At 35.3% G+C, this 26,068-nt stretch overlaps 1 protein-coding gene across 5 annotated transcripts; it reads right to left on the reverse strand.

The window, feature by feature from the left end:
* Positions 1–1,229: 1,229 nt before the first annotated feature.
* Positions 1,230–20,354, reverse strand: LOC129274532 (sorcin-like). 5 transcript variants are annotated; one of them, XR_010295397.1, is made up of 11 exons: positions 20,129–20,309; positions 15,703–15,794; positions 14,838–14,876; positions 12,259–12,328; positions 11,511–11,554; positions 10,660–10,807; positions 9,968–10,081; positions 9,078–9,136; positions 7,473–7,524; positions 2,819–5,698; positions 1,230–2,195 (listed from the first exon to the last, which is right to left on the reverse strand). XR_010295397.1 is itself a non-coding variant. In XM_064108139.1 (10 exons), the coding sequence occupies exons 2-9, from the start codon at positions 15,778–15,780 to the stop codon at positions 7,498–7,500; spliced, it is 579 nt and encodes a 192-aa protein (XP_063964209.1). In that variant the 5' UTR covers positions 15,781–15,794; positions 20,129–20,354; the 3' UTR covers positions 1,230–5,698; positions 7,473–7,497. The 5 variants fall into 5 exon arrangements, 2 of the variants coding, with proteins under 2 accessions (XP_063964209.1, XP_063964210.1); XR_010295396.1 differs by having other exon boundaries at positions 1,230–2,176; positions 2,772–5,698; XR_010295398.1 differs by lacking the exon at positions 7,473–7,524 and having other exon boundaries at positions 1,230–2,176; positions 2,772–5,698; positions 20,129–20,268.
* Between the last annotated feature and the right edge of the window lie 5,714 nt (positions 20,355–26,068).

Raw genomic sequence — 26,068 nt, forward strand, 5'->3', positions numbered from 1 at the left:
TTCACCTTCAAGGTAAAATTCAAACTTCAAAAAAGATAACGAAGGGAATGCCGGCGATTTCAATAACTTTCACGTGAATATGAAAGAGATTTGATTAGATTCAAAGCTGTCGGAAAGTCATCACCTCGATCATGTCGAAACTCAAACTGAAGCTATACGCAAAATCGTCATTGAAATAAGCAGTTTCGTCTTGGAATCTCAGTGGACAACATGATTATTTTCAATTTTCGTCAGCTCCGAAACTACTGCTGTTCCCTAATTTACGGCAAAGACCCGGGGGCAAAGACGTGCCTCCCAGCTGTTCTTTGTCATTTGAAGAGCATTTTCAATACATTTATTGTATTCTTGAATCTCTCCCCGTTGTAGTTGCAAAAAATCCTTCTTTACATGAAAAGACGACGTTAGTGCCGCAGATAAAGTTTGGGTGAGGTGTTTAATTTTACCGTCAATTCTATCCTTGTTCTCTCACTCCGTGTCCCAACAACCTTATTTCATGTGTGCCGTCGTTTACCCTCTTATCCTCGTGTCCTGTATCCATTTATAGACTCTTTCAATAAAGTCTTTTTGTTTAATATATCGATTTCTAAATTCCTCTTGCACTTTCACTCAATTGAATATAAGCTTACAATTATGAAAACGTAAGTAACCTATAAGTAATTTGCATACCTAGAATTTTTTCCTTTATTTCCTACTAATTACTGGTTGTTTTTTTTCAATTACTCATATCCTTTCGCTGTTTTGTAAATATATTTTAATGTAACAATTGTGTTGTATAAAATGTATTCTTATGATTGTTCTAATATTGTGCAGGGCCCTGATTGAGAATGGTGTGTCAATCACTGAACAGGCTACCCTGGGTAAAGAAGACAAATAAAATTAAAATAAATAAAAAAATAAATTCTCCACTTATTCCTTTCTTCTACATTTCTTCCTTCTTATACACTTCTCCGTCCTATTTTTCTCCTCTTTCTCCTTCCCCCTCCTCTTTATTTCTTCTTTTACTGTTGAAAAACCTAGCTTGTAACCCTTTTGATCTCCACTTCGCTTTCATCTCCTCTTTTTTCGCACACCGCCTTTCTTGTCTAGATTCTTCATTTAAAAAAAATTGGAACCCCCATCTCCATCACTCTGTCTCTCTCCCTCTCTCCCTTCATCCAGTTTCCACCTTTATTTTTTGCCCACACTTTAATATCAAGTCAGTTATTATATAAGATTTTAAATCCTCCAAATTACAAGTCAATAGTCTTTATTCTTTGATGTACATGTATATAAAAGAAGAAGAGATAATTAAAATTATGTGGTATTTCATACAATACAAAAGGATAGCATATATCTTCATATTTTCATGAATGTTTCACATAATTCAACATGGCTTAAACATTGACAATTATTCACATTATAAAATTAACCAAGTAATTAATTGTGGCTAACTGTTATCTCATTTTCACTAAAAGAGACTATTAATAATAAGAATAATAAGCTGAATTTATAAAGCGCTTTTTTTCTGAGGATACAAAGCGCTGCTATTATTACCCCGGCTTTAGCTCGAGCTACCTTCACCGGCGCTCAGCGCATGCAAGGAATTAATCCTGCCGGGTACCCATCCACCTCACCTGGGTCGAGTGCAGCACAGTGTGGATAAATTTCTTGCTGAAGGAAAACATGTCATGGCTAGGATTCGAACCCACGACCCTGTTTGAAAGGCGAGAGTCAGAACCATTAGACCATGACGCGACCACAATTATATCAATGCTGCCCCGAATGCAGCCTACACATACAGAATAACAACAAAAAACAAGAGCATGTACTGGTTTCTAGAAAAAAAGGAATAAAGTCTGCAAGAAACGAAAATAGAAATTAGCATGGAACTAATTCTGATAATAGCAAGTGCAATATAATCAATACCAATTCAACTCAAAGTTTATTAATCTAATCAGTTTACATTCTGACTTAATTTAAACACCAAATGAATATAATTTCAAACAAAGACCACTTTTCATACACCAATATAGTTCACAATTATGAAATGAATTCCTCGGCTTTGACTTATCTGTTCTCCTAGAATGCATACAAAACAGAGTCTGAAGTACTTCACCCTAAATACACTGAAATGAAAGATTATATGTATACTTTGTATACATTGTTGTACTTTAATGTATTAAAAGCGAACAATGAACTTAAAGGAGAATGAAACCCTTGAAACCAGCTGAATCCATATCAAAGAGAAAAATCAAAGAAACATATTGTTGAAAGTTTGAGGAAGATTGAATGAATAATAAGAAAGTTATGAGCATTTGAATATTGAGATCACTAATGCCATGTAGATCCTCCTGTTGGCAATGCGACCAAGATCTGTGATGTCACACACGTACAACTCCCTCATTGCTTTAGTACTTATTTCACTTATATTCTCACTTTTATAGAATCTATCACAAGGTGAGGTATTCTCTTTATGAGAGGACAAGTACAGAGGTTTCACAACATTATATCATTGATGAATCGTTTGTCATATGATTAGAATGAGCAAAAAGAGATGTTTTGGGGTATATTTTCAGTGTCCAAAAGGGGAGAGTTGTTCATCTGTGATATCATAGATCTTGGTTGCGTTGCCATTGGGAGGATCTCCATAGCATTAGTGATCTCGACATTCAAATGCTCATAACTCTTCTATTGCTAGTCCTATTTTACTCAAAATTTTGTTGATCTTATTCTTTGATTTTTCTGCTTTCACAAAAGCTAACTTGCTGCAAGAGTTTCATTCTCCTTTAAGCAATAAAGCCTTGCATCGTGTAGAAATAGCAATCAATGAGTGAAAGACATACAAGTATTATAAAGATTTTTACAAGTGTCAAGGTAGTTCCTTAAAATTTGCACCCTTTTAATTGACCTTGTTATTAGTAATCTATTTTTTCAACCAATAAAGTGATAGATAAGAATGAAGGGAGTAAAATACAAAAGAAAACAGTAAACAAATTTCAAAATCTGATAAAAATGACAAGAGTTCGAGAAACACAATTCCATAAAGTTTTGTATAGTTCTACAAATATTATATGCAAATGAGTGAGCTGTAGATGTCAACTATATTCTTTGAAGTTTATCATGCAGAATCTGAGACATTTAATTTCGTCACAGATGCATAAAGAATATCTTGCTGTGTTAAAATGGATAACAGTGTTGAATAGTTCACATTTTGATGATGAATAGCATTTGTATAGCACTATTTATAAGTAAAACATTCAAAGACACAAAAGCCAAAATATGTTTCACATTATTAGGAGCAGAAAATTTCAATATTTGCAATCCATATAACAATATTTGTAGATACAGAAAGGTGGGCTTGTGGCATTAGCACTACACTCGTATCATTTTGTTCAAAATTTTACAAACAATGAAAAGTTCCAAATACTGTATCTCTATCATATTTCATCAAAAAAATGAAATTTTCAGGTTTGATTATTTAATATTATTTTTCTTACTGTACATAATTTCTCAGAGATGGCAGGGTGGCACATGCAGCCCTTTAATTTACTTTTTCACAATAACTAGTACTACATTGTACATATACATGATTAACTATTCATTGAAAAAAAAACACATACAATAGTCCCGCATATATATATATATAAATACAATAATAGGTAATAAAACTATCAGAGTCACAGCCTTTGCACTACAAACATATACATGACAAAAATAATTCACAAATTTTCTTAACAGGTCTGGCTTGGCAATTTGTTTTAGATGTAAATGACTTGCTATAAAGCATGTCATATCTTTTTACGTGAGAGGTGTCTACAGCTTGGTGAGTTTTCATCATGAAAGCCATATACAGGGCCCCGTCTTACAAAAAATTATGATTGATCCAATCAACCACAACTATGGAGAGCCAGCAATGTCAACATCTAAAATACATATTTGTTTTAATAGAAGAATATTTTCTACATATGATGTATATTCATATTTTTCTTGAAATTTCAGTGTGCTTCTCTTTGTTTACTAAGGACATTGTGTAAATTTCCTGAAGAAAAAAATATGACATAGATGGATTTCCATAAAGTTGGGGCTGATCGGATCTATTGTAACTCTTTGTAAAATGGGGCCCAGATGTTCTGTTACATCACGACTTACAATCAATTGCCAATTAACCCTATCTAGGCCAGGGGGGGGGGGGGGCCTCTGAGGCCCCCCTCAACGATTCACACAATATTTTTGCCGCGCGAATTTTTTTTACCGCGCCACTCGCTGACTTTACTTTCAAGTCTTGCGCATCTTTTGAGATCAAATTTGCGACAACCGGGTACGCGGTTTAAAAATTACGCAACATTTTGTAAGTGCATGTCAGACCAAAAATTGCTCAAAAACGTGATTTTGTGAACAAAGTCAAGGCAAATTGTTTCAACCCATAATCATAATTGTAGGATTATTTTTAGTTTTGGTGGTCTAAATGGGTTTATTTTATGCTGTTTATGATCTCAAAAGAGTCTCAAAGTTCATTGAAGAACAATAAAAAACAAAAGGTACAAAAAAAAAGAAATTGCAAAAACAATATAATAGTATGAGAAATTGTTCTGATATCGCATTTTTTTTCATGTTCATTTGCTGAGAACACCACAAAGAGTTTCTATTTAGGGATTTAAAGGAAAAAGTATAATTTTGCATACTAATTACGCATAAATTAGCATAATTAATAGCGATTTGCATGAAATAAATTATTACAGAATTTTGTAGATTATGTTCCAGGCAAGCTGCGTGCCAATTTTCAGCGCAATCGCGCGATCGATGACCGAGATCTCAAGGGGGGGCCTGCCCCCCCCATATGATCTCCCAAAATACCCTAGCCTAGATAGGGTTAAAACAAAGCAATCTGATTGGTTCACTGCAAGACTTTACTGCAAAAGGTATTTGCAACAAGGATCCTGATTGGATACTCGATCGTAACTCTTTATGTTACAGGGCCCTTGAAATGACACATGGCAAGCTATGTTATCATTAATTGCAATAATTGATATCAAGAATATACATGTATATAATTCTTAATAGCAAGAATAGACATTTTGTTGGCAATAAAAAGTGTTTGTCTAGAAATAATTCACTCTGAATATCAATAATCTCATATTTGATATCAAGAATTGGATTTCTATCAAGAAATAGGAGTTAGTGATGAAATGGCTTGCCATACATATGTAATACTAGTTATAGTAACAAATTTCCAATAACAGTTTCAAGCTAATGAAATAATTAAAGTAAGTAAATAAAGCTTTCATGAAGCGGCAGCCAGAATACGCTATGTGACAGATCCCGTAGCAATAGTTCTTTTAGAAAAAGAAGTTTTTCCGGCAGAGTGAGATGAAAAAATTCTCACTATCAGCCAATAAAATTGAATGATTTCAGTATTCTTGGAAATTTGTTATTATATTAACAATTTTTTATGAAACAGACCCAAGATCTGCCCTGATGGGAACCTCTGGGTTTGTATGAAACTTGTTTCCATGAGCAGAATATCGGAGTAATATTACATCAAGTCATTACATACATCAAGGCAGTTACATCTATTTGTAGCTAAAGGTAAACTTTCTATTAAAAAATAAGAGGCTTTAAATCCTCCTTGAGACTCTCCACTCTGTCTTCTCCCTTGTGTTCAATGAACTCACCAATATAAACAGTAGCCGTGTTACATAGCCATGGTGTTGGCAATGAACTGTGGAGGAACGAAAAGAAAAGAAAAATTTTTAATTCAATAAAATTTCAAACGTTGGCTACAACCAATATGTTGAGAATTAACACACTCTAAAGCTTCGGTAAGGGTCAATAATGTGAATATTACAAGAGCTTCTTCTTACATGTACATTCCAGTCTTACAACAGTGAGTGGCAATTGAATATAATTATCCATACCTGCCAACCATGACAGCAAATACATAGGAACAACTCACTACGAAATTTCCAAAACTAAGATAAGTTTCCCATTCAATACTAGAGAAATATTTTCACAGAAATGGGAACACATGGGTTAAAATGGCACCCCCCCCCCAAAAAAAAGGGAATGAATAGGGAATTGGCAGACTCTGTAATTGTTGAATGGTAAATTATTGATTCTTTAATTTGTGAGGAGATTAAGTCGGGCAAAGTTTTTGTAAGAACTCTTATCTCTTGATAAAAAAATTCCCATTCCTCCACTAGGCAGTTCAAAATTTCCCATTTGAAACTATAATTTTTATCTCTTTTACACTTTAATTGATACACACTCTTAATATATACACATTGTAGATGAAATGTACTATTGTATGAAACAAGGGTGATATATTGAAGAAGAAATGAGAATTTTGAATAATAATGAACAGAGATACATAGCAGCTACAAGCAGTGAAACAAATTAAAAGCATCAACATTGAACAAATGAGACCTAGAAACAAAATTATACCTTTTAATAGCTCTGTCAATATTTCATATCAAAGTGGTAATTGAAGCTGAACATATTGAATCTCATGTCATGGAGATGTATTCTAATTCACAGACTAGCAATTTGAATAGCAAACGAAACAGTATTTCAAATAATACGCACATGACTTTAAGGGGATAAATCTCAAATCTTCATATAATTGTAAAGGAAACAGACATGACAGCAGAAAAATCAATTCACACAGAATGGAGAAGCATTTAACTTCAGCCCAGAGCCCCTAAGATAATGTAAGCCCTACATGTACAAATGAGTTTCTGACAGCAAGGCGGGAACCGGGATTGATCTGATCAGGAGGGGAAAGGGCCTAACAAGGACCAAATTTTTTTCTTCAAAATATTTCTGACAAGCATTTTCTTTCTCATCAACTTGATACCATCATCCCTTAATTTCAGAGATCCATTATTATTGGCACAGCAGCTTGACTCTCATACATGTCCCTCTTGCAAATTTGCACCGAATAATATACCCCATAGGGTCATATTCTGAACTTGGGTTTACTTTAAACTCATATCTAAAGTTGCGGTTTAACTATGGATAACCAATTGCGACACAAATCTCTATCAGTAGAGGTGCAATTTATCAGCTCAATTGACACCCAAAAATCATTCTTGATTGTCTAGGAATGATGAATAAGACAGCTGTCTTTTTAACAATGAAAGCATCAGAAAAGACCACAATAAATATAAGAAGCATTTATAATTTAGACATTTTGCCTTTCCACAAATTTAGCACAGAGTTAGACCATGGTTCAGATTAAACTGAACTTCAGAATATGGACCACAGTGCTGCAATTCGTGCGACACATTAAGAGCCAATGTTAAAAAGTTCTTTCATGATATAAGAAGCATTTATAATTTAGACATTTTGCCTTTCCACAAATTTAGCACAGAGTTAGACCATGGTTCAGATTAAACTGAACTTCAGAATATGGACCACAGTGCTGCAATTCGTGCGACACATTAAGAGCCAATGTTAAAAAGTTCTTTCATGATTAAAAAAAAATGGATGGGTACCTTTTCTTTTCTTCGCCTTGTAACATCAAACAGACATGGTGTATGTAATAAACTGTCGTATGAAATGAAGATAGATAAGACAAAATGAGAATTGAAGAAATGTATATCAGCTACGTGTAGTAAAACATATAATACCATCACAAAAAAGCAGTTCAGGTCCCCGTCATTAAGAGTCGAGATTAATCCGATCAACCACAACTATGGAAAGCCAGCAATGTCAACATCTTAACTGCATGATTGTTCAAAATATTTTCTAGATATGATGTTTATTAATACATTCATTGCTTTCTCGAAAATTCAGTATGCTTCTCTTTCTTTACAAAGGACATTCTGCAAATTTCCTGTAGAAAAATTATTACATTGACGGATTTTGATATAGCTGAGAATGATTGGATGATTTGGATAAATTACAACTCTTTGTAAGATGGGGCCCAGGAATCAAAACAGTTTCAATTAACCTTTAGTAGTGGAGCGTTGTGGCCCAGTGGATTAGTCTTCGGACTTTGAAACAGAGGGTCGTGGGTTCGAATCCCAGCCATGGCGTAATTTCCTTCAGCAAGAAATTTATCCACACTGTGCTGCACTCAACCCAGGTGAGATGAATGGGTACCCGGTAGGAAGAAATTCCTTGAATGCTTTGAGCGCCTAGGCAGCCCAGCTAAAGCCGGGGTAATAATAATAGCAGGGCCCGCTGGGAGAACAGTTTTCGGAACTGAAGCGGCTTCCCTGGGTAAATATACCTGTATTATTATTATTATTATTATAGTAGGCATCATAAGGATTCTGGGGTCTTTGTTATGGTAAGGATTCCCCTTCCCCCAAAAAATTTGCCAGAACTTCAGCCCCCCCCCCAAAAAAAAGGGTCAGTCTATATATTTTTGAAGGTATGAAACATAGTATGAAAACTAGACATATTGTTTCTTGTGAGTGCATTGGGGACTCCAACACAGAGCCATACACATGTACAATACAAATCAAATAGAGAAAGAAGGTTGGTCAATACAAACGTAGCCCCCCGAAAATCTTGAGGTCAGTTGTGGCAATCGTTTTAATTGTAGAAAATAATTTGTACTGCTCAAAACTTTTCGTGATCAGCTAGGAAAGGCCGATTGTAACAGATCGCTTGGCATTATCAGGAATCCTGCCAGTTTTTCTTCAAATGTTGCTATTCCTCAAGATTCCATCTAAGCCAAAACAGTGCCGACAGTCAAATACATGAAAGCTGCTACAATAATTGCTTTACAGTGGGATTCTTACTCATCAACAAAGCACAGAATTTTGCTCATAACTGATACATACACAAAACTATCAGCAAAAGCAGAAAATGAATGTCCACATTTAGAGCAAGAACCAAATGCCATTCAACCCAGAACCCAAATTGTAATTAACAATAAGAAAGCAAAATAGATATAAAACAAAAACAACAACAATAATGAATGTGATTAGGCCAAAATGCATGCAATATCTACCTCAAAATATTACTTTCAATTTTTAAATAAATGAAAGTAAATTGAAGTAAAACAATTATAAATTAATCAACTAATTTCATAGCATACAAGAAAGAATGTAAATGTATCACCAAAGGGCAAGAAATTATGTTTTTACCTCATCATACTGCATCATCGCATTTCCATTCTGTTGTGTGTCTTTTTTCCTGAAGAAATCTATAAAATGATAAAAGAAAAGAAGAATTAATTGGGAGTTTTGGTACGACCATTCATTAAATTTCATTATCATTGCTAGTGGTACAACAGCCTCGCACCAGCCACCGGCCCTTTTCTTTGAAATTGATGAGTAATGTTACATTTGAGCTAATTTAAAGTTCTAATCTTTATGTACCCCAAATCTACTTTCTACTCTTTGATACAATTATGTAATCATCAAGATGTTTTGCCTTTTACACAGAATTTTGTGACTTTTGCTATTTGCCCCATCCTTGGGTGATTTCAAGTTCGGTGTTCAGAGTGTGAACAGGCTGGTGAACCCAGCTCCAACACCGATTACGCTATCAATAGCCTGTGACGTCTCAACAATGAAATGGAAATCAAGTAGAAATTGCAGTAAAATCTTGACGTAAAGAATGCAAATACAAAAAGCAATGCAAGAATTAAAAAAGAATATAATTGTTTATTACAAGGTATAAAGCTCTATCCAATGAACATCCCGACACCAACTTCTTTTCAGGTACGGTGTTGTGGCTGGGGTTGTCACAACACCAGCACTAAATTTTAATACTGTGCATACTTGAAATCGGTGACACAACATTTGCTACGACGGCATTCGCTCCGGGCTTTATTTCGTCCAGAGTTAGGGTTGCAACAGGGTTTTATGTTGGGTTTAGGGTTTGGTTTAGGATAAGGTATAGCGTTGAATCCAGGGTTGAAGTTGGTCATTGCATTAATGTGTGGAATTTGCAGTGGAGCCATTGTCGCCGGAGCAAATGTCATGGAACCTTGAGATCACCCAGTGGGGTGATGACAACACCATACATGTACCTGTCAAGGCACGTAGACGTACTGCACATCCAACAAAGGAATCAAATTGAATCTGGCCGTTGACTCCATACCGTCTCATGAGGGCACCAATGGCGTTGGGTGATAACCTATATCCTGTAATGATCATAAACACCAAAATATAAATGTTTGTTTGTTTTTATTTCCATATAATAGTGATAAATAAAATACATGAAAATCATGAAAATATTTACAATGGATAGCTAATTTCAGTGATATTTACAAAATATTACTGTTCTTCCATGGGGTCCTAATTAAGCGAAAATAACTCAAAAAGCCATAAATCAATGCTTTCTTCTTTAAAAAAATGGAATTAAAACAATTCTACCTTATTTATGATCATGAAGTCATAACAAATCAATCGTCATTGAGACGCAAACAATACAGGACAAGCTAGAACTTTCACTTCCTACCAGGTACCCATTCAGCAACTGGGTTGAGAGAGGCACAGTTTGGATTGATGCCTTGCCAAAGGATGCTAGGCTGCTGTCGGATTCGAGCACACAACCCTCTGATTACAAGACGAGAGTCAGAACTACTACACTACTTCTGCCACAGTAAACTTCCGATAAACTTGTTATTGTGATTTTTTTGTGATACCAAGTCTTTATAAAAAGGACCCCCTGAAGGGTCCCGACAAGGGAAGTACAGAACTGACAGTACGTCAAATTTACCGAATGAAGCGAGTGCTCCTGCCAGTTCTCGACCATCGATTTGGCCAGATCGGTCTCGGTCAACTTGTGTAAAGGTTTGTTTCCACTGCTGGAGTACCGTCCACAGTTCTTTGAATTCTGTGAAGCCCATCTTTCCAGAAAAATCTCTCTGAAGTGAAGGGTGAAGTCAATCAAGGAAATACTATTGCTTGGCTAGTATTAAGTTCTCTTCATGATATTTATTGAACAGGATGACTTCAATGACTGATATTAATAAATATTATCATAATGCAGAGCTGCCAAGTTGTATTTTGCATTTTCAGTATTCTTATCCCCCAAAATCAGTATTTTGACCAAAAAATCAGTATTTTTACCGTGTGAGATAAGTATGCAGACCTGCCAACCTCTGGGAATGAAAAACTGTATTCTGTGATAAAAAAAACTGTATTTCATAATAAAATGCTTGGCGCACTCGCTCATCGCAGCGCTCAAGCTGCATGCAAGCTAAAATGCGCACTGCTCTTGCAGATGATAAACAAAACATTAAAACGTATTTTTCAAAGAAAAAAACGTACTGCCGTATTTTGGTTGCAAAAACGTACTAAATACGGCTAAAACGTACTGGTTGGCAGGTCTGATAATGTTATTATTCGATCATCACTAACAGATCATCACCATCATCAACATCATCAACATCATCATCTTCATCATCATCATCACCGACACCACCATCAACATCATCATCATTATCATCATCATCAAATTCCTCCTCCATCTCCTTCTCCTCTTCCTCCATATCATCATCGTTACTACTATTCATCATCATCGTCATTTCCATCCCAGCATAGCGATATAAGATTTCAAAAGGATACATCAAGCATGTTGATCATCAATGTACAGGTCTCTATACTAAACGCTGGAAATGAAAATAAACAAAATAAGAGAAAAGTTTAAACCCATAAAAAAGATACATTTTAACAAATACAATAGCCTTTAATACAGCATAGAATTTCCCATTTGTATACAATTCAAACAGCATTTTTTTAATTGTGAAGAATATTTGTATTTTTTTCATTACAACTTACTGTACATGTGACAGAATTTTCTGCCATACACTTCTCATTGTTGAAACGTTTCTTGTACCAAGACATCCATCTAGCAGTCAAATATATTGCTGTACACATGTGTGACTAAAAAAAAAAATGCTTTTAAAGGGGCGTTTTTTTTTCCAGTTTTGGACGCAGGCGCGCGTGCGCTCGTTAAGGGTATCAAAAACACTGATTTTCAAGGAAAAGGGTGGTTTTCAAAGACTGGTCAATGATCAGTTGCGGGGTCAACATATTTAGGGGTATGTTTTTCCAAAGCTTTTTTTTCAAAGACTAGCCGAACGTGTTTAGGGTATGTTTTTCCCCAAGCTTTCCCCCGAGGTCATATTCTGGCGACAACTTGCTTAGGGGCCAAATTGTGTAGATAAAGTCCGCAAAAAACATGTTTAAGGGGTTATTTTGCAATTTGCAAACAGAGAAAAACTCATTTAAGAGGTGTTTAGAAATAATTTGGTCACGCATGTGTACAGCAATTCATATACATCCACAAAGAAGACGAAATGTTGTATCTTACGCTGATATGTTCCTGCTATCCCACAACTTGTCAAACATTGTTGGAGCTCTTTCTGATCTATCTGTTGGTCCTGTGAAGAAAACAAGGCAAAGTGGTCATCAACTGACATTATAGTAAATTATTATTGCCTACTGGTGTTTAATGCACTCGACTGTATAGAGAATAATAGCATACATTGTTCCAAATATTATCGGATCACTGGAGTAAAATCTGCTTCGTTTGGTTCGATTATGTTTTCTCATCATTTTTATGTTTGCTCTTTAATATTTCAAGACTAAATAAATTTTCAGTGCCATTTTTTTTAATTCATTCATTTCAAACTCATTGACTTGGAGTGTACATGTACACTACCTTGGCCAATTACTTGAACGAAATTGCATGCATACCTATCACGTACATGTACCAAACCCAAGAAAGTGGGATGGATGGAAAGACAGAGGCTGAAAATAAGGAAGGACATTGCTGACTTCAGGGGGGCGTTTCATGAAAGGACTTGTCGGACGTTTTATCCGACAAGTCCCATTTTATCCGACAGTTACCATAGTAACAGTACCTCTCAGCCAATCAACATCAGAGAAAGATGTCAGATCTGACAACTTGTCGGATGAAAATGTTGATGAAACACTCCCCAGTACAGAGAGATAACAAAAATAGGGACAAAGTGGTTTAAGTGGTTCTCTCTTTCAACAAAATTGGGATTTTCCCTCTTAAATACTACTAATAATATACAGTCCATTTATATAGCCATTATATGCTCATGTACATCAGCAAATAATATATAGTACAATAAGTGCATATAAATTTTTAGCTATTTTTTTTTTTCACTTTACATATTCCAATACTAATTGTATACAAACTGATACAAAAATGTCAAATGGAAAGTAAACAAAACAATGTACACACAAAAGATACAAATTTGTTAATCACAGCCATCAATCAAATGACATGACAAGAATATGAGGGTAGGGTACAGAGTAACGGAAGTGTCCAGGTTTAAAATCTGCATTTTGCACATGTTTGTTTGTTGTATTTTTGTAGTGGTTTTCCAGAGATGAGATTGATTGCATCAATTCCAACTGTTTGTTTCATAAAATGCTCCCTCATCTCATATCTTAGCAATTATGACTATATAGAGCTTTGTTGCATTGCATCATTGTAAACTAGGCTTCATGTACATGTAATTACTCCTCCTGACTGGAAACTAAAAACAAGTTTTAGTTTCAAATCATATTCCATGAAACTTAATAACTGCATGTATCCGCATACAAATGTATTTGCACAAACTCATTAAACAAGCAATGGGTCTGAATGTTTACCCACACAAGCGGATCAAATACAGAACGTCATAATGTGGGGTCAACTAGAGCAATAATGGCTTCATGTCTAAAAATAGATCTTGGGCATGTAGTGAATGAGCGAGGTTCCATGGCAATTGCTCTGGCGACAAATGCTCTGCTGTAAATTCCACACACAAATCGAATGACCAACTTCAACTCTGGATTTTAACACTATACCCTATCCTAACATAAAACCCTATTGCAACCCTTACCCTAACCCTGTATCTAAGCTGAAATACAGCCCAGAGCAAATGTTGTGGCACCAGTGAGTGAACACAGTTCAACGCACAGTAACAATGTGATAGGAATATGAGTGAACAGAAAACAATCAAACCAAAATAATCATAAATACTGAATACTTTTACAGAGAGCATGACAGACAAGTACAAAGAGTTTGAATCATTTTGACGATAAAAAAAATCTTTATGCTACTTGATACTATTTTCACAACAGGAAGAGGCAAAGGTATTTGTACATGTACTTATGTACATTTGTGGAAGATGACTCAAAAGTACATTTATTCAACTGAGAAATGATCTCCATGTACTTGATAAATTGTTATGACAGTATTTATTGAGCAATGACAGAATATGGTTCAAATCTAATTGTATTATAGGAAAAGAACAGCATATTTTTCTGTTATAGGGTATCGAAGCTTTGTCAGTTGCGAATACATCAGTTGATCCATTCCTTACCACTCCTTTCTCCCCAAAACAAAAAAGGGGAGGAAAGAAAGAAAAAAGAAGAAAATGTCGGCAACGTCTTTAATTTCTAGCATGAATACTTCTTTTTTTTAAATTCAATATATTACAATTTTTCTTTTAAAGTTAATTTTGAGTTCTGGTGCTGAAATCTAATTTCAATAGTAAATGGTCGGAAGCAATCCTAAAGTGTTTATCATAAACCAGAGTACTTATTCAGAACAACAAAGTTTAATTGAAATAATTCAGGCTTGCTTGAAAAATTAAATTAAATATTTTTTCATTTCCACATGCTTTTCCTGGGGGTAGCTTACACAGGAAACAACATGTGGGACTACACTTTACACAGACGGGCATTTTTTTAGTAATTTTTTTGAGAACTCCATTTGTTCATTACTCTGTAATTTATACATTTTCCTGAAAAGTCGTTTGGCATAATATCATTTTTTTAACAATTTGATGTAAATTTTGTTGCAATTTACTAAACTTTATCTTAAATCAATAAGAGTATTGATTTTAAAAAGAAAAATATGTAACTTACCTGTCCAGCCACAGCAGCAAAATACTGATACAAAGGGTCCTGGGATGGAAAAGAAATGTAAAAAAAAAAAAGAAAGATTTTATTGTCATCTGATTGACTCTATATACAGGTACATTGGCAGCTACATGTATTTGCATACTCATTAATATTCGTAAGTCACATGACCAGAGGTTTGACAGGTGTAAGATTCTGTTCACAAAATTCAACATTTTTGCACTTGACCAACTTTAAAAAAATGAGTAGTACTAATATCTGGCTTATCTCTAAATGTTGCGCAACTCTTTGAGAAAAAGAAAGATTTTATTGTCATCTGATTGACTCTATATACAGGTACATTGGCAGCTATTTGCATACTCATTAATATTTGTAAGTCACATGACCAGAGGTTTGACAGGTGTAAGATTCTGTTCACAAAATTCAACATTTTTGCACTTAACCAACTTTAAAAAAATGAGTAGGACTAATATCTGGCTTATCTCTAAATGTTGCCCAACTCTTTGAGAAAAGCCCCCCCCCCCCCCCCCCCCCGCTTGTCTCGAAAGCATGCGTTTTCCGTTGAGAACGAAATATGAGTAATAATGGAACCCTTTGAGACAGGCAGTTTTGGGGGATTCTTTATTTTAGGTCCAGTGCTAATATCCTGGATTAAATTCAACATTTTAGAATATTAAAGTAAGTATTTGATTGTGTCAATTTTTTTTTTCTTCTTATTAATGATTTTCTGTCATTATTTTAAATCATCAAAATCAACTGATCTGGATGGCTATATAATTTTTTTTTTTCAATTTTCTAAGTGTACCTACAATTCTTTATTCATTTTTTGTTGTTTTCATACAAGCTACATGTTCCAAGGGTTTTCTCTTACCTGAACGGGAGGTGCACCATAACCTGGCATACCAGGGTAGCGTGGCTGCTGGGGAGCTCCATACCCAGGATAGGCCATTTTAAACAGGAAATCTGAAATAAAAAGAAAGAAAAGGGGAATTAACTAGATGGATTCTCGACTGCATACAAACCGTTTTAAATTCATAGTCCAAACTAAACTGTTTTCTGAAATCAATCAAACTTTATAGTACATGTGTATAACTATCTTCTTAATTATTTACTTTATACATCAAAATGCATCTAATCATGCAGCACTGCTCCATTCTGTTTTGTTAATGCCACACCATGTTTGTATCATGCATGTTTTATGATTTTGTTAAATGAATAAATAAATAATCAATCATAATGATAATATTCTTTGTCTAACGTTAGTTAAGTATGATTGTTCTATTTTTGATTCAAACCAATTTTCTGTTGGTGTTGACATTCTGAATTGGCCTAAAAATTAAAGAAGATCTAATGTTATTACTTTCCCCTGTAGTCTGCTTTCTATAGCACACTTGCAAAACAATTAAGATAAAATTCAAAATTTGAAAGTGTATCAATATGATTCAATAGATTCTGACTCATAATATTAAAGCCAAGGCTAGACTCTTCTAGTCTAACGTTAGAAATAAGTCATAATCTGAAAGAACAAGTGGAATGCCTCTGGCGGTCTCACCTGCATCACGCGATTCAATATAGCAGCAGTGCTGACTTTGAAAACTACTATAACTCGCACAAGATGTTCAGTGATACTTGGTTACTCTTATGTCCACGTTTTATGAACTAGACCAATACACTTACAGAGATATAATGGTAATTCAACAAATACCCCCAAGGTGACCAAAGTTCATTGACCTTACATGACCTTTGACCTTGATCATGTGACCTGAAACTCGCACAGGATGTTCAGTGATACTTGATTACTCTTATGTCCAAGTTTCACGAGTCTAATCCATAAACTTTCAAAGTAATGATGGTAATTCAACATATACCCCCATTATGGCCAAAGTTCATTGACCTTTGACCTTGGTCATGTGACCTAAAATGCGCACAGGATGTTCAGTGATACTTGATTACTATTATGTCCAAGTTTCATGAATCAGATCCATAAACTTTCAAAGTTATGATGGTAATTCAACAGATACCCCCAATTCGGCCAAAGTTCATTGACCCTAAATGACCTTTGACCTTGGTCATGTGATGTGAAACTCATGCAGGATGTTCAGTGATACTTGATTAACCTTATGTCCAAGTTTCATGAACTAGGTCCATATATTTTCTAAGTTATGATGACATTTCAAAAACTTAACCTTAGGTTAAGATTTTGATGTTGATTCCCCCAACATGGTCTAAGTTCATTGACCCTAAATGACCTTTGACCTTGGTCATGTGACATGAAACTCAGGCAGGATGTTCAGTAATACTTGATTAACCTTATGGCCAAGTTTCATGAACTAGGTCCATATACTTTCTAAGTTATGCTGTCATTTCAAAAACTTAACCTTCGGTTAAGATTTGGTGTTGACGCCGCCGCCGCCGTCGCCGTCGGAAAAGCGGCGCCTATAGTCTCACTCTGCTATGCAGGTGAGACAAAAACCATACAATGCAACATCCTGTTTTTAAGGGGCACTCCAGGTTGAAAATAATGAAATCTAAATAGAATAAAATTTATTGAGCAAAATGATGAAAATTTCATCAAAATCGCATAATAACGAAGTTCTTAAATTTCAAAGTTTTAGCAATATTTTGTGAAAACATTTGTAGATCTAGATCTATATATCAGCCTCATCATGAATATCCATGAAGGCAGGCGGATGTCACATCCCCACCTTCCTTTTTCTTCATTATTACATGAAATCATTTTCATTTTTCATATAGCTCTATGTGTGAATAAGTTGCAGCAATGAATTTCTAAGTTATTGCATACGTCTAAAATAGTTGTCAATCCAATTCAATAATCATGATTTGTTTTATTTCTTGAATGAAAGAACAAGTCATATTATGACATCATCAGTTTGCTCATTGAATATTCATGAAGGCATGCACAGAACAGAAATTTTTCACCCAAAAAATAATGCAAATGAACTTATAAAGGTTATAACTTTGTTATTGACCTTGTCCAATTTCGGTAATTTTTTGTTTGTTTTTACTTTTGTTTGACTGATTTCTCTTTATCTCATATTATTTTCAGCAGCCTGACTTTGAGTAGGCCTACAATGTATACCAAATATGCATAACTGTAGGTCACCTACCTTCTTGGATTGTGCTTACTTTCTGTACAAAGTTGTTTCTATACAATATATTTATAGTTTAATGGGATGATTAGACATAAGACTCTAGATCTACGTTAACCCAGGGAGCTCCTGCCCGCGAAGCGGGCTGGAGCCCAGGAGTCCACCGTGCATTTAGACATAGACACGGGACTGGGGTAGATTGGGGTCTCAATAACTTACTAAGAAAAATGTGACAGCATCCTGACATCGAGGCACAGACTGGAACCTCAAATAAACGAAAAGTTCTGTCGCGATACCTCTACCCCAGTCTCGATCGGCCATTTTGTTATGAATTTTGAAAGAATTATGAGAGGTATCGCGACGGAACTTTTCGTTTTTTTGAGGTTCCAATCTGTGCCTCGATGTCAGGATGCTGTCACACGATAGACCTTCATCCATGTTATCGTGGTAAGTGCATAATTTCTGTTTTCACATTTTTTAAAGTAAGTTATTGAGACCCCAATCTACTCAAGTCCCGTGTCTATGTGCAAATGCACGGTGGACTCCTGGAGGCCGTTTCATAAAGCTGTTCGTAAGTTAAGAGCGACTTTAAGAACGACTGGTGATCCTTTCTTACGCGCTAAACCATCGCCTATGGTGTAAACCATTTACCAAAAGAAAGGATCACCAGTCGTTCTTATCTTACGAACAGCTTTATGAAACACCCACCTGGGCTCTAGCCCGCTTCGCGGGCCGGAGCTCCCTGGGGTAGATCTACGTTAGTTGAACCGAGCGTGACACTGCAATATACATGTAAAGTGTGTCCCACAAAAATGGAAACCCGTTTTCAGATATAGAATTCACAATTATTAAATATGATTTTCACGGTAGATCTCAATTTTATACTCATGGCAAGAGTGGAATCTCATCTCTCATTTGCATTTGAAACCAACATTATTAATAGCAAATCATTCACGCATGGCAGATTACAAACAAACAGTAGAGGCGCACGGCCAATATGGGAGACTCTCTCCAATATGGGAGATCGTTTCCCATATTGGAGACTTGCTTTGCAAAAGAATAAAAGAAACACCAACAAAAGCATAATTTTGTCCACCCAAAATTTTGTCTCACTGAGGTCAGAAGCCCATTTGTTTTTTGTGTGTATGACAACAAAAATCCTTCTCAAAACAAAAGTAGACGGTGAATTTTTAAGTAAATGGTGAAAAAGGAGTAATTTTTCATGAGGAATCTGCTTATCACATTTTTATTTGCCACCATGGTAATCCTTCTGCAGGATCTGGATGTGTACGATGCAGGGCCCTCCTGGGCATAAACACATTGGGTGAGACTGAGGATTAGAAGGTTCTGTCAATGGCCTTCTTGAATGAGCTTGTCGATGTTGAGTTGACAGCAGGAAATGTAAACAAAGGAAATTGGTCTCCCAAACTGGAGACTGTCTCTCAAATTGGATACCCAAATTCTTTACAAAAGTGTCTGATATAGGACTTTAGGAGAAATATCTCCCGCATGGGAGACAGTCTCCCATACTATGATACTGGCCGTGCGCCTCTACTCACTACTGCACTGTACTGATAAATAATGAGGCATATCAGAAACGATTTGTGCAGCTGTATAGCTGTAGAAACTTACATGTACGTGTTAATCTGAATTCACTCTCATTTCAGGGATCAGAGAATACAAAGAATACAAAAGAAATGCTAATTAGAATCAGAATCAGAATTAGGCAAATGAGCCAACCAATCGTCGAATTTGAATATGCACGGTCATCGTATCACAAACCAATCTTGTGTCTTTTGTTGTGACTGTGCAATTTTTCTGCTTAACCTTGTTTTGAGTTTGACATTAAATTTAAAATGTCAAACTCGTCTTGCTCATTACTGCGTGAAGTGTTCATTCATCTCATATCAGGTATCAAAATAAAGAGGAATAATTGAATTATATGCATATGTAAATGAAATATCATATTCTATTTTGAATCAAAAAGAGATGGGAATTCCGATTTCCTTTTTTTCTGGGACGCACTGAAGTGAAGATCTAACTTATGTATTCTGCTTTTATTACGGTCCCACATTATGCTTTTCAAGTTTGTTATCCGGGTCCCAACCGAAGACGTCAAGAAGATGAGACTCGGAAAAGCATTTTTAACTCTGTCTTTACCCATAAACTTCCCACAATCCTTCTTACCTTAGTTCTGACTGAAAAAGTGAAACCGAAAAATTTACAAAGCTGCAAGATTTTAATTCGAGAATGGACGACCACACGTCAGCGCTAACGTCAACTGATTCCAAAAATATATCGTACGGTAAGTGATTGCGCTGCAGCTAGCTGCATGCATGTTAATTGTTATAATATGCATGATGATAATAAAAACGATGTGGGCGTGGTCACCTCGACAGTGCATGCTTCCATGCACTTTTCAAAACGAAACTTCCTGGAATAGATACATGCATTATATGAGTTTCTGGAATTTTACAAACATTCTCCAGTCTTTCTAATGATGATATAATTCTTCTATGCACAAAAAAGGGCCAAGTGCCATGGGTGTCGATCGCGGGAGGGGGGGGGGGATCCCCCCAATAAAAAAAAATCAGGGGAGGGAGGTTGCCTGTACAATCATCCCCCCTGAAAAAATATTTCGAAAGCATGAAAAAGAAAATAACAGTATATCTCCAGAAAAAAAATAGATAAATTTATCAAAAACTTAAAATCAATAAAATTGACAACACAGAAATCCAAAAGAAAAAAAAAAGACTGAAAAACAAAATTCGTTCCCCAAATTAGTTAATCGTATCTAAGTTTTTTTTGTGAAGTTGAGAAGTCTGTTTTGAAAACAGTTAACGCATGAAAAGTGAACTTTATTGCCGATATAGGGTAATTTAATGCGCCATGGATAACTGCATACTTTAAGGTTTAGGCCCTCTCTCATATGGTGCATAAAATCAAAATTGCTTCAACAACAAATGCATTTATATGTTATTTAACAGAAGTTACACAGGTTGGAAATGTAGCTTCATCATTTATGAATAACATAATTGTTCCAGGCCTTTGCTCATTACACAATTGCCTGGTATATGTTTGAAATTTTGAATGAACATGCGGATTGAAGGGTAACAGAGCAATAATCCAAGGCGCAGCCTCAAATTTCAGGCGATCCATTAAAATTTGAGCTTACGCTATGATCTTCCAAGAAGATCATAATATATAGGCCTTAAATTTCACAAAATAGATTTGAATTCTATGTAAATTATTTGAAAAGTTTTGAACTTTGATGGTACTGCTATTTTGTTTTTGCCTTATTATGTCAGAATCTGACACGCGATAAAAAAAAATAAATGTAGTTATCTCATAGATGACTTTTTGACCTTACACAAAACTGTATTTTCATGTTATAATAATCATTAATAAATCTGTATTATTGGTTGTTTTAGGCGTTACATATGCGATTTCGTATTTAAGTAGGCCAACTTTCATTTTTCTCTCCGAGGATTTGAGTTTGTTTTTAGGCCTACTTGTAAACTTGAAACTTGTAGTGCGTTGCAAGGTAATTCAATAGTGAAAGTAGACTACAATATCATGGCCTAGCGAGAATGTGATTTTAGTGAGCTCTAAAATGCGATTTTCGCATGTTAATTTCTTAAAGGGATGGTCGGGCTGAAAACATTTGTATTTAAACAAATAGAGTAAAATTCACAAAGCAAAATTCTGAAAATTTCATCAAAATCGGATAAAAAATAACGAAGTTATTGAATTTTTAAGTTTATCAATATTTTGTAAAAACAGTTATAATTTTCAGCATATGCACATGGTCATGAATATTCATTAGGTGAGCCGATGATGTCACATCATCACTTTCCTTTTTTCTTAAGTTATTACATAAAAACATAATTGTTTCATTTTTTCATACATGTGTAAATCAATGATGTGTCTCCATTGTGATAAAATAAAATTTCAGCAATAAATAACTAATCCACTTATCAGGTGTTAATCCAATTGTTTTAATTCTTGATAGAATTTTTTTGAATAATTCTAATTTCATAAATAAAATACAAAAGAACAAGTGGGGATATGACATCATCAGCCCACGTAATGAATATTCATAAAGACATGCCGAGAACTGTTTCACCGGAATAATGCAAATCTTTAAAATTCAATAACTTCGTTATTTGTTACCCGATTTTGATCAAATTTTCAGCATTTTGCTTTGTGAATTTTACTGTTTTTTTTTATTTGACCATCCCTTTAAAAAGTCCCTACCTCAGACACCAATCATCCCCCAATCATCACAAGAAATCGACACCTATGTTCAGTGCCATTATGAGCCAAAAAAATTTGAGGGGGCGAAATACATGTATGACGTAGGCCTATCGGGCAAACTTAAACATTTTTGTTGAAATTTTATTTACAAAATCTAATTTTGAGATAGATTTTGACATAATATTCAGAAAATAACATAATTCTCAGCAGGGGCGTAACAGGGGTTGGAGGCCAGGGGGGGGGGGGGGGCAAGAGCCAAAAATTTCCCGGTCATATCATGGAACAGGCAATGGCGTCATAAGGCAAAAATTCTGAGGGGGCGATATGGTGTATCGGGCAAAAGATATATATATAAATGCGAGAGAGCGAAGCGAACGAGCAAAAAAATTGACATTTTTATTGCAAAAATCAAATTTTGTGATAGATTTTGACATAATGTTAAAAAGATGATATCATTTTTCATTCACTTCTCTTTCTCCTTTTCTCTCTTTTTTGTACGCCATGGTGAACAGGATTTTTTTAATGATTGTGAGCATCAGGGCGAAGCTCTATACGCTCGAGGGGGCCGAGTATGGCGCTTGTGGCAAGAAGTAGCTTAATATAGGTCTCGAGCGAGCGAACTTCGAGCGAGATTAAAAAAATCACCTCTTCATGAGGATCTAACATGAAGATAGATTTTGACGTGATATTCAGAAAAATATAACACACTTTCCTTTGCTTTTCTTTCTTTTCTCCTTTTTTTGTTTGGTTTAGAACTTTTGGGGGCCATGGTCCAAACTCATCCATACAACAGTGCTTTCTGGGTGGGGTCCAGGGCGGAGCCCCGGAACCTCTTGATATTAAAGCCATTTTAAACCTTACAGATGGCCACTAACTTTAATCAAATTGCGTGTATATTTATATAGCTTTCATACAACACATAAATTCAATGCAGTTGTGTATCGTAATTACTAATCGTAATCATCCAAATATTGTGAGGGGCACACCATAGCAATTTTTTTTATTGTTTGAATAATACAATAATCAATTTTTACAGATTTGACAAGAAGGACCAACTTAACTTAACTATAAACTGTTAAAACAATGGTAATTCCACATGTTCAGGGAGAAATAAAACTTTGTTTCACTAATTGACAAGGAGGAGAAAACTAGAATATTTCATATAATAAAATACAAAAGAAATAGTGAGTGGGTGATATGTCATCAGTCTGCCAATTTGCATACCGACCAGGATGTGCATATAACTGTTTTGTGAAATTAAGGGAAACTCTAAAATGTCATAATTTTCTTATTCTACATCCGATTTTGATGAAATTTTCAAATCAAAATATTATTTCTTTATCAAAAATACATTTTTCCTTATTCAAAATACAGTTTTTCTTTCATACACTTTCGCTTATTCAAAATACGTTTTTCCTCTTTCAAAATGCGTTTTTACTTTTGTATTCCAATCCAAAAATAAAATATTGCATTTCCGTATTGTTTCGTATGTCTCCTGGTCTAGTCCTCATATCTTTTCTCATGTTCAGTCTATATGGTCGACATTCACTCGTTACAATGGTTATAGAGCATGTTCTTTTACTCTTTGTTGAAAAAGAAGAAATAAATTCTGAATTCCTTATAATAGATCTTTATTCTACAGTATAGTGGGAAAAGTGTTCGTTCGAAGTCGGCGGGGGGGGGGGGGGGGGGGGAGAGAGCTTAATTGACCGCGCCCCCTTAGTCGAAGTGAGCCCTCTCTCGATCGTCACTTGCGAATTAATTGCGTAATCGTTTTCCATTTATTTAATATTCATGAAACTTTTTTGACCTGTACCGGTACTGTCAGAGCTAAAGGTGGAGCTGTACTAGGAAGGAGCTGTTGGTAAGGTAACATAGATCATAATCATTTTGTGAAGAAACTGAACCAGTTCCCCGAACTGCAGTTTTAAATTCTGTATTATAACTCGGTTTTAACTGCAATATGTAAGGCTATTCATTCATCGCCGCGCCGGATTCATCGTCATCAGTCACTCACACCCAGAATCCAGATGAGCGCCCGGCGAACCCTGGGCCTGGCCGGCGAAAACAGGCCATGGCATGGGTGTATTGCGTCGTGCACAGCACATGAAAATGGGAGGCACAACGCTGCACGCATGCAAAACTTCGAATTCCATGGGATTTTGCGCAATTAATAGATATCACCAATAAAAAAATATGTTCACATTGTGCTATGACACTTACCGAACGAAATAAAGTCCTTTTGGAGTTTGGTGACTTCTTTAGACTTTTAGTCTTACTCTTAGTTTTAGACTTAGTTTAGCTTTCTGTAAATTTAACAGTTAGACGTAGACTTAGTAATATAATAGAGGTGCTGCCTTCGCCTGTTTGTCAAAAAATTGGGATTATCCCAGAAAGCAAGGAGAAGGATATCCTCACTCCTCAGTCAATGAGTCAAGCAAGACAAATAATTTCTTGTCTCTTATTGAGACTGTCCTTGTTTGTGGGGACAGTTTTTTTTTAGTCTTTACCCCTCAGGGTGCGACATAAGCGCTTGCCCGATTGCCCGGGGCAAGTAAAAGTTAGAGTCGGGCAAGTGTTTTGAAGTAAAGACAAAAACTACTTGCCCGAATCGGGCAAGCAAAATTCTCACTGTGAAATGAAATTTTACAAAGTTTCCCCATACGTACTTCACACTCAAAAATACAGAAGAGAGAGAAAAAAACAAAGTTAACAACTTCCCTCAATTCAAATTGCAAGCCAGTTTGCGAGATTTTTTGTGATCTACACACAAAAACACACACACAGAGTCAGCATACATACATGTGGCTGGTGCGCCCAGCCTGTGTGGCAGGAATGCATGGATCTCCATGCTGCTGTGCACACCTGTACTATCCCCGATCAAACTCCGAATCAAAGTGAACAAGCTCACATGAAAAATAGTTTTTCCAACAAAATAATCATAAAATCGGAGGGAAATTGTTATACTTATATGGATTCTCAGATTACTGATTTGGTGATGTGATCGGAGGAGCAAGTTATTGAGTTTTCATAACTAGTTTCAGCCGTTGTTTTGAGTGTCGTTGTGAAGAAAGATGCGTGCAAGTCCACGATGCCGCGATGATTCATTTGATTTTTAAGTTTGTCGCAATGTTTCTCTGTGAAATTTAATTCATTTCTAAAACGTTTATTTTTCCAACAATTTTTAAAATTTATTTTAAACAAATATCAGCAAGATTTTTGTTAGATTGCACTTTTTGTTTTGTTTCAAATTTGAGCTTTCTTCCTCTTTCTTTTTCTTCCTTCCTTAATCCTTACTTGCTACCTTCCTTTCTTTCTATCTTTCTTTCTTTCTTTTCTATCCTACTATCTTTTCTGCTTGCCTTTTTTGTTCCATCTATCTTGTCAATCTTTCCTAGCTTTCTTTCCTGATTTTTTTTTCTCTCTTCATTTTTCTCTCTCTCTGTTCATTTTTCTTTGTTTCCTTTGTTTTCTTACATGTACTTTCCTTCTTTCTTTAAATTTCTTCATTTTTTCTTTCCTCTAATTTTTCTTTGCTTCCTTCTCCCTTCCTCTCTTTTTTGTTGTTCTTTCTTTCTTTTCCTTCTTCCATTATTATTTTTTTTAAATTCTCTCTTCACTTCATTCTTTCCTTCCACTAAAGTTTCATCCTTTCTTTCATTCTTTATTTTCTTTCCTTCTCTTTTTCCTTATTCTTTCTTTCCCTTTTTGCTATTTCCTTCCTTCCTGTTTTACCCCTTTCTTTCTTTTCTTTCTTTCAAAAAATGCAGGAAATCTTTTTTCTTTATTCTCTCTTTCTTCCCTTTTTCTTTCTTTCTTTTCCTTCTTCCATTATTTTCTTTTTTTTAAAATATTCTCTTCACTTCATTC

The sequence above is a fragment of the Lytechinus pictus genome, chromosome 13 (genome assembly GCF_037042905.1).
Source record: "Lytechinus pictus isolate F3 Inbred chromosome 13, Lp3.0, whole genome shotgun sequence".
Classification (NCBI taxonomy): domain Eukaryota; kingdom Metazoa; phylum Echinodermata; class Echinoidea; order Temnopleuroida; family Toxopneustidae; genus Lytechinus; species Lytechinus pictus.

Coding starts and splice junctions, on each gene's coding strand:
- LOC129274532 (XM_064108139.1), bottom strand. CDS start 15,780: ATGGCCTATCCTGGGTATGGAGCTCCCCAGCAGCCACGCTACCCTGGT. Junction 10,808..11,510: donor TGATGATCAACATGCTTGAT/GTATCCTTTTGA, acceptor CCTTCACTTCAG/AGAGATTTTTCTGGAAAGAT. Junction 10,082..10,659: donor AGGAGCACTCGCTTCATTCG/GTAAATTTGACG, acceptor TGATCATTACAG/GATATAGGTTATCACCCAAC.